The sequence below is a fragment of the Sinocyclocheilus rhinocerous genome, unplaced genomic scaffold (genome assembly GCF_001515625.1).
Source record: "Sinocyclocheilus rhinocerous isolate Xijiao unplaced genomic scaffold, SAMN03320098_v1.1 scaffold683, whole genome shotgun sequence".
Taxonomy (NCBI): Eukaryota; Metazoa; Chordata; class Actinopteri; order Cypriniformes; family Cyprinidae; genus Sinocyclocheilus; species Sinocyclocheilus rhinocerous.
The window spans coordinates 925,368-934,903 of NW_015642819.1; the positions used below are offsets into that span (position 1 = coordinate 925,368).

Sequence of the window (9,536 nt, forward strand, 5' to 3'; positions counted from 1 at the left end):
TGTAATTTTTTTTAATCTATATTGAATACCTATATTGATAAACCTATATTGGGTTGGATTTAATTACTTACTGTTACATGTAATCTTCAGCAAATTTCAACATGAATATTCATTTTTTCATAAAGTACATTTATAATGTTGTGATAACTAAAATCACTTGTATCATTTCAAATTATTTATTTATTTGATAGTCACTAGTCTGTACCACGTTTCATATACTGACATGCTGCCCAGCCTTTGATCTGAAGTGCACTTGGAAGCGCAAAGGAATGAGATAGTTACCGCAACAACCACATCATTCACATTCTCTCCAGATCTACAAAGTTCAAATAACAGGACACGGCAGTAGGAAACTCAGGTCGCTATTGATACTGTGGGAGTTATTTATCAAAGTAGAGATGAAGACATGTTGTCTTCCCCCTGACAGTCCCCCATTGCACTCTCTCCTCTCTGGAATGAGGTGAGTCACATGCTGAAGCTTTAATCATCCTCCTGCAAGGCCGCAGCTGTGTGCAGAGGGGTGATCTGAGCCAAGCGTCTCGACTGGTCCTCACACCTCACACAACAGGTGTTGCTGTTCCTTGGCCTGAAGGTGTGACTCAAAAATGGGTTATGTCATCAGCCAGCCAAGTGAAGACGAGGTACGTGGGACAGGGTGAGAGAAAGTGCCTTTTTTACAGTTAGGAAGACGGTGTGGCAATGGAATAGAGGAAATGACCCAACCTATGAAATCTCTTATTTTTTTCCAGATTATGTTATCAGTTTTATTTTTTTCTGGATTCTGTTTGAATATTCAAATTGACAATTTTCACCTGAGATTCAGAGCCAGATTACAGGGGGTAAAAATGACTTTAGAAAGATGGTATCATATTATTTTTACACAGTGATTGGTAGGTCTATTAGTAAAATCTGTTAACTTTAGCAATTTGTTGCATTATATGCCAGTGGTGACCATTCAAAAATGTGAAAAAGCACTTTTCAAGTTTTTTTTCTCCAAAGTTTGCATGCCTGTTACTCAAGAAGTTTTAAAGATATCTTAATGCCCTTTTTGATTTTGGGTCTTAACAAACTTTCCTTTTGGCATCTTCATTTTTAAGGCTCTATATGGTTCCATTCCAGCAATATTGGAATCTCAGTATGGCTCCAGGAGTAAATTGTTGAATTGTACACTTTTTCAGTGGTCAAAAAAAACAAATTTGCATCACTTTGCATTCAGCTGATTCTTTTTTCTTTTAAATAGGAAGGTCTGAAGAACATTTTTACCCGCCTGTAGTCTGTCTCTGAATTTCAGGTGAAAATTGTCAATTTGACCCCCCTCTACAAATTAGTGGATTACTCAGTGAATATACATCTGTGACATTTAATATTTTGGCTTTCATCACTAAATGTTTATCTTTCTTCAGAAAAAATATTGATAAAATCAAAAATTTGAGCCGGGGAAGTTTCTGAAATTTGGTTGATTTGACACGGAATGACCCTAAAGTATTTCTGTCATAATTTGCATAGTAGACAAAACTGCATCCAGACAAATATTCATCCAGATTTTTGCCTTATCTTGTGACATTCTGCTTTATATGGTAAATTCCATTTTTATAACTGGATTCTGTGATTCCATTTGTGTTTTCTGCATCGCAAAAATCATACCCTACAGTTGTGCTGGGTCTTGAATGAACGAATAAGGAATGTGCTCTTTTTAAAGGTCCAAGAAGTTTTCTCGGAAATACCCACTTCTCTGCAGTTTTGTTGAGTTTGTGAGGAGGACGTTGTTTGCCTAAAAGCGGTTGTCCTTTTGTCTGAAAGGCTGCAATTATATGAATTGTTCTTGTGTGTTCAACACTATTGTTTTTCATCCTTGGTTTTGCAGAAAGATTTCAAGAGAGTTCAGCCCAGTACCACGTTTCCTCCAAGCCTCCAGACATTCTTTATTCCCTCCTTGTGGTTGGAAATCCTGCCTTTTTTTTTTTTTTTTTTTTACGACTTACAGCCGTCACATTTTTGGGACTTACTCCTTTGCTTTATCAATAAATCTTGAGTATTATTTTTATGCAAATTTGTAGAAGGTGTCAACTAAAGAGGAATCAGTTTCTCCTTAATCTTTTGAATTTTTTTTTTGATGTACTATGAAAATGTGAGAACTCGCAACCTCCTTGCCAACTCAAAAAGAGCATTTATTAAAACCAACCTTCCTCAAATTTGTAATGTTACACAGATGAATGCATCACCACATGATCATTGACGTTTACACATTAGTGATGCCAACTGGTTTGAGAGAAACTTGATCTGCCCAATCACAGTGAGGTAATGAAGAGAAAGTCAGATGGTCTCTGGTCATTTCATCTGGATAACTAATTGTGCACCTCATTTAAGCATAGACTGTTTTCTGAATCTGTCATGGTGATGCAGGCTTTGCAAAGAGGATGTTATATTGAAGTATGTGGGCGTTAAAACTGTATTGGAGCTGAGAGTAAACTCGCAGCCTGTGTCTTAGTGGAGAAAAGTGCTGTTGCTCATTTTACATGTGAAATGAGAATTTCTTAAAAAAAAAAAAAAAAAAGCGGGGGGAAAATACAGACAGCTTAATTCTAGAGGTCACAGAGAGGGTTTTTTTTTATTTTGTTTCCATTTTAATGTCAGTCTTTTTCTTTTTTTCAACCCTCTTTTTGTATTAAAGGTTTGTAGCTCTGTGTGTATTTTAATGCAGACTGAACCTGATCCTTTCAGGTAATTTATTCATTATTCAGACAGTTCACTTTTACACATGGTTGTTGCAGGTCTCATTTGAACAGTTGTTTTCACCCCAACAAATGTTTTTCTCCCGTTCCCTGCTTAAGCTAACACGCCTGATTCAGCGTGTCAAGTGCAAACCAATTAGTGTAGTAGTTAAAGCTGGGATGTTAGTTTAGGCTTGGATTGAGAGGATTCCCTTAAGGGTTCTTCAGGTTATGAGTGGAGAATGACTTGTTGAACTGCAAATGTGACATAAATGACATTAAATGGTTACTAAGGAGTAGGAGCTGTGTATATCCAAAATTTTAGATACAAATTTATATGAAATGCAGGGCTCGACATTAACGCTTGTCAGCTTATCCTGGACAAGTGGATTTTGTGAAGGGGCAAGTGAAAGAGAATTTTACTTGCCCGACCAGACAAGTAACCTGATTAAAATTTTAATAATAAACAATAACTAAGGCAGCACCGAAACTTTGGCGAGAATGATTCTGACTTTATTACTTTCAGTGTAAACGGTGACTAATAACGGATAATGTATTGACAGTATCAAGGTCGCGTCAGTTGAGGCTCGTGCAGCCTGTCTGACTCATGGAGAAATCAAAACTATAAGCGCAAATGCACACAAAAAGAAACAAACATGAACAAACATACTGCGGTAGAAAAAAAAAAAGATAAATATTCTATATAATATATGCAACATCACACGACCAAGAGTGTTTTCCAGACTTTCAGCACGATTGCAAATGTGATATTGATTTTATACAACTTTAGTTCCATAAACAAGTAATATTAACTGGCTTACATTTTAGACACATTATTGATAGTTTTTGCTCCATTTCGCTTTCGAAAATAGTTCTAAGCAAAGCCACAGCAGAACAGTCGCGCATCTCCGAGCAACACACAACAGTGTTTCGTTACTGAATGATTCAGCATTTTTGAATGAATTGGGTGAGTTCAGTGAGCCATTAGCTATTCATAAAGACAGTTACTTGCTTCATTTATTGAATGAATCAGCCGTTTGAACGAATCGGTTGAATCAATGATTCACTCATTAAGACAGTGACTTGCCACCACCTACTGGTGGTTTCATTTCATATTTAAAAGTATCATTGCATTTTTCCAACATTTCATATTTGTATGTCAAAAAAAGTAAAACATTAATCTAATAACATTATTTAAGCATTTGCAATTTTGAGTAAATTAATTTATGGAACCTCTTATCGTCATTAAACAGTCTGAGTAAATACATCTAAATGGCACTTTCGATGCAGCTTCAGTTTCCTCTGCAGTGGAAAGATGGAGTTTGTTGATACTGATTTCATTTGAATGGTAACAACCATATAGTGTCTTATTATTCTAACTTATTGTCTTGATTAAATTTAAGATTTTGACGTAAATGGTGACGTACATTTAATCAGGTTAGGAAAATAAAATAAAGGAAAATAAAAATCCTTCATAAAGTTAAAAAGTGTAACCGCAATCAATTTAAGGCAAATATCACAAATATGCTGATTAAAGTAATACCTGATAGAGCACTGATGAGACCTTTGCTTCAGAATAAATTACATTTACGCCAAAAAAAAAAAAAAAAACCACTTTTTTTTCCCCCGGACAAGTCAAGTGAATGACTGATTTACTTGTCCGAAGGACAAGCACATGTCAAAGCTTAATGTCGAGCCCTGAAATGTACTCTAATAATCAAAAGTTTGGGGTCAGTAAGATTTTTGTTTTTTTTTGTTTTATAAAATTCAGTACTTATTTATTTTAAGCAAGGATGCATTAATATGGACCGAAATTGACAGTAAATACTTTTGTAAAGACTAAATTATTACAAAAAAATCTATTTCAAATAAATGCTGAACTTTCAATTCATCAAAGAATACTGAAAAATATAATTTCCACAAAAATATTAAGCAGCACAACTGTTTTCAACATTGATGATTATAAGAAATGTTACTTGAGCTCCAAATCAGCATGATTTCTAAATTAGAATGATTTCTGCAGGATCACATGACACTGAAGACTGAAGTAATGGCTACTGAAAAATTAAGCTGTAACATCACAGGAATAAATTATTGTTATAAATAATTATAACAAATTTTTACTGTGACAATGTTTCATAATATTACTGTTTTTGCTTTATATATATATAAATGCAGCCTTGGTAAGCATAGGAGACTTCTTTCAAAGCCATTCAAAAATCTTGCCAACCCCAGAATATTTGAATGTTATTGTGTAAGGGAAAATTGTGTTATTTCATGTTATATATATATAAAAACTACGGCATTTTCTATTACCATGTCTTTCTTTATAGAAAGACTTGTGTTATATAAGGTCACATTTTGTCAGAGATTTGTTCTCAGAGTTAAAGTTCTCATTGGCGTGTTAGTCATCTGTGCCCTGCTCACGGTCTCACTCGTGAAGCTGGTCACAGGTACCTGTCTCATTAGCTGGTTACATGGGATCTGTCAGCCCGCGCTGCTCCCATCTGTCATACTTCGGGCTATAATTTGGCAGCTGTGTATGACTAAGCCACAGAGTTCCTCTCGGCCTTGCAGAAGCACCTGTGCTGCAACCTCCGAAATTTATTACAGCACCATTTCTGAGTGAGAGCAGACGGGAGAGGAAGCACTCTCTCAAGGAATGGAAATACCCATGACCTCATGCACAGTGTGTGCGAGTGTGTGTTGGGGTTAGTGTGCCACCACACCCGGTTCTCCACAGACCCCTTCTAGCCATCGGGAGGTCAGGACTCACTGGGAGGAAGATTATGTCATATTTTCATCAGCGCATACACATAGTCTAGCACTATAAATGTGATTCATAAACTTAAAATGTCAAGTGATTCAGTTGGATGTCTATTGTTTCAGTCAACTGCCCTATTTGGGAATAGATTTCTTTATTTTGCTATAGTAATAATGCTTACTTTTGCTCTTGCACTGCATGCTGTCATTAAACACAGAATATTAGGTCATTTTTTTACCCTTATCGTAATAAGCATAATCTTTTGCTTTCTGATCTGATATTTTTAACTCTGTACATTTATACTATGAATCTTTTACGTAATGTCTACGTTGTCGTGAAGCATTGCTCTTCTCCCAGGGTTGTTCTCCTGTGGTGCGTGTGGCAGATTATGTACGTGTGTGTAGTCAGTGGGCTTCAGCTCTCTCATTAAGGTTAACCCAGCAGCACCACCGCTCTGCACCACAACACTCAGCAGATGGTTGCCAGGAAACCAAGGAAACTGACATTTCAGAGCTTCTCCTGTCATATAGGAACAATGTTCATCTGTAGTGCATTATAATTTAAGCGATCAGGACTTATACGCAGTGCCACCTGCTGTATTTATATTTCACCTGTGTGACCATCATCCCGGGTCTCATTTTAGGTTTAGTAATTGGTAATCTTACAATGTGAAAGCATAGTTTGTAAGTGTGTCAAGTGTTTTCTGTGTTAAAATATTTTTTCCTCCCCCAACGTATTGAGTTGAGAGACATTATTAAAATGCTCAGTACCAATAAGCCTGTAATTATTTTCATGTTATGGCAATATTAAAAATTTCTGGTTAAAACAAATGCAATAATTGTCAATGTTACATGTTAAGTGAATTTAAAAACCTTGCATTATAATGTAAAGTATGAAATATGTGAACATTTATTTTGAAATAAATAGTTAATGATAAAGTGAAAGTTAAGAGAAAGTCGCTATAATTGAGATGGGATGTTTATTTTTGGCAAGTACCCATGAGTCGCACACAAACATAAGTAGTGACAGATCTTTTCTTCCTTGTGATGTACATCCGAGTGCAAGTAGTTATCAAAAAAGAAAACAAAATGTAAGAAAAGGGACATTCTATCTGTTTGTTCTAGATTGGATTTTGAGATGTGAGCATTGCACTCAAAAATTAATGCAAGCTTGCAGTCGATTGTACATTTAGAAAACAAAATTACATTTTCATTACATATCAACTTTTAATTAAGTCTAAAATCTAAAAATAGAGAATAGAGCAAAGAAATGAAACAGTTAAATATCCAGTATCAACCAATAGGATATATCTATATATAGATTCAAACAAAGAGATATTATTTGACCACTTTTCTTTTGAATGATTCTCATGGAAAATTCTCTTACTTAGATAATCAAAGGAAACAATTTTATGTTTTTTTTCTTTCTTGGTACTTGTTGTTGTTGACATAAAACATGTCACTCGCCTTTAATGAGAAAACACTCAAAAGTTAGGCACATTTTCCTTTAATGTCCTTGATGCTGTGTGGTTTTGGTTGTTACCATCTTAAAGAGCTTTGTCCCCTCCATGGCCCTTCTATTTACCTCTCTATTTATTTCCCTATTTTAACCATCAAGATATCAGCTTTGATTACCGTATTCTTATACTGTCCTCATTTTTCTATGTTTCAGTTCTGCATAAAGGGATGAGAGGAGGAAAGTCAGATCACCTAATGGCCAGCACACATGCCTGATTCAGGTTCACTTTAAAGTTCACGTTCATCGTGCAATTATCTGTCCTCCATTCTCTGGCCTCTCCAGCTGAGTGGCTGTCCATGTTCCGCAAGCTTCGTTATTTCAGCTACAACGCGGGCATGCTCCAGTGCTGAGCTCCGCCACTTAGCCGTACCATGACCAGTCTAAAGCGTTCACAGACCGAACGCTCTGTGGGTGGCTCTATTCCCGCCACTGATGAGTTTTATACTCGCCGTCTGCGCTTGCCCAATGGAGGTGCTCCGCCCCCTCGCAGCGAGAGCACCCACTTGACCGGGACGCCCGGAGTTCCCAAAATGGGCGTTCGAGCACGGGTCGCTGACTGGCCCCCCAGGAAAGATGGTGGCAGTGTAGGAAGTGGAGGAGGGGGTGGAAATGGAGGTGGTGTGTGGCACATAACAGTGGAGACGGATTCCCCTTCCACCACCACAGGTAGTGCCCAGAGCAACTTGTCAAGCAAGCTCGGTCACCTGATCAGCCCTCAGGATTCATCCATGCTGCGTAACATTCACAACACGCTGAAGAACAAGATGCATAGCAAAGGCAAAGACAATCGCTTTCTCTCACCCGATGGGTATCTCGGGTCGCCCCGGAAGGGTATGCGGCGTATAAGGCAGCGCAGCAACAGCGACATAACCATAAGTGAACTAGACGGCGATGGTAGCGAGGGCTGGTCTTTCTCAGGATGGACGCCCATGCATCGAGAGTATGGCAGTACCTCATCCATCGACAAGCATGGTGTGTCCGGCGAAAGCTTCTTCGACATGCTCAAAGGCTACCAGACCGATGCTCCGGACCAGCGCAGCCCTGCCCCTGAAAAGTTAAGCGAGTTGCTGACAGTAGCTCATAAACAAACTGCCCTCGACTTGCCCGATGGACCTCTCGGTCCTCCTCGTGGCAGTCCCGCCAGTCGCCTGAAAGAAAGAGAAAAGCACATGAAGAGGCGTTCGAAGTCAGAGACGGGTGGAGAGTCCATATTCCGCAAGCTACGTAGCGTCAAAGCTGAAGGTGATTCGTCACGTGCGGGTTCCGACGCAGAAGATGGAAAGTCTGATGACGTGGGTCCTCCTCCTAAACCATGGGTTTGCCAGAAAGGTTTCTCGCACTTTGATATCCAGAGTATTCTGTTTGACCTGAACGAGGCCGTGCAGAGTCGGCAAAGCGCTGTGAAGCGGAAGAACACCACCACTGGTGCCTCTGCTGCAGCCGCAGCCTCGGCCTCCACCACGTCTTCTCTCTCGTCCACCCAAAGCGGGGCTTATGGCTCCCCTTGTGGCAGCCAGGAAGAGCTCAACATCAAGGATGGGCCTTCTCTTGACTCAGGTGATGACAAAAGCAATGGTTTGGTTCTCAGCTGCCCATGTTTCCGTAACGAAATTGGTGGTGAAGGAGAGAGGAACATCAGCCCTTCGAAACAGGGCAGTATCGGCAGTGGTGCCTCTAGCTCTTCAAGAGATGAAGAAGGGTCCCCTGAAAGAGCTCCCAACACACATTTTAGCAATGCAGGGGTGGCTGTTCTTGAAGCCCCCAAGGATGGCAAGAGTCTCCACCATGATCGTGGAAAGAGCAACATAGTTGAACATGTGGACTTGGGTGCTTATTATTACAGGAAGTACTTTTATTTGAGAGGTGAGTGTTAACATTTTGCAGTAATGATTTACTGGTAAGATTTCTCAGTGGAGATATTCATGCAAATTAGGGTTGTGTATGGTGGATTAGGAGTGCCACTCCACACGAAAGGAATCAATTATCAGTTGATTCATTCAAAAATAAGATGTAAATAAATCACTTTTTGAATTGACAAATGTAAGCATATTTAAAACGCAGATGTATTTAATATTTATTTCATGTTTAAATATGTAGTTAAATCTATTGCTACTTCAGTTAAATCAACTGTTGCTTTAAATTTTGTAACTGACCCTAATGCAAATTCTGTGTTATGTAATTTGTTATGGCACTTGTTTACATTGCTGCTGTTCTTTTAATTATTGAATCATTAATTGAACAATTATTAAAATCCTCAGAGCACTGGAACTACTTGGGTGTCGATGAGACACTGGGACCCGTAGCTGTCAGCATTCGTCGGGAAAAACTGGAGGATCACAAAGAGCACGGCCAGCAATACAACTACAGAATCATCTTCAGAACCAGTGGGGTGAGCACTCATTCACAATGCCAAATACCATTGACATATAGTTGTAGCATCTAAATGCAATATGCATCCTCGTGCCTGCACAGAAAGAGTTAATAAATAAGCAGTTAGCGGTGAATGAGATCCAGGTCTGACGCCCACTGCTATCTTATATAAC

General features: G+C 38.7%; 1 protein-coding gene across 1 annotated transcript in view; it reads left to right on the plus strand.

Annotated features, from left to right (window-relative positions):
• The window catches only part of LOC107756605 (signal-induced proliferation-associated 1-like protein 1), a 103,176-nt gene that overhangs the window by 44,032 nt on the left and 49,608 nt on the right, over positions 1 to 9,536 (plus strand). Inside the window, exons 2-3 of the mRNA XM_016573790.1 lie at positions 7,147 to 7,615; positions 8,734 to 8,741. Of these exons, the coding sequence (XP_016429276.1) occupies positions 7,365 to 7,615; positions 8,734 to 8,741 (259 nt within the window). The 5' untranslated portion in view covers positions 7,147 to 7,364. The remainder of the gene's footprint in view (positions 1 to 7,146; positions 7,616 to 8,733; positions 8,742 to 9,536) is intronic.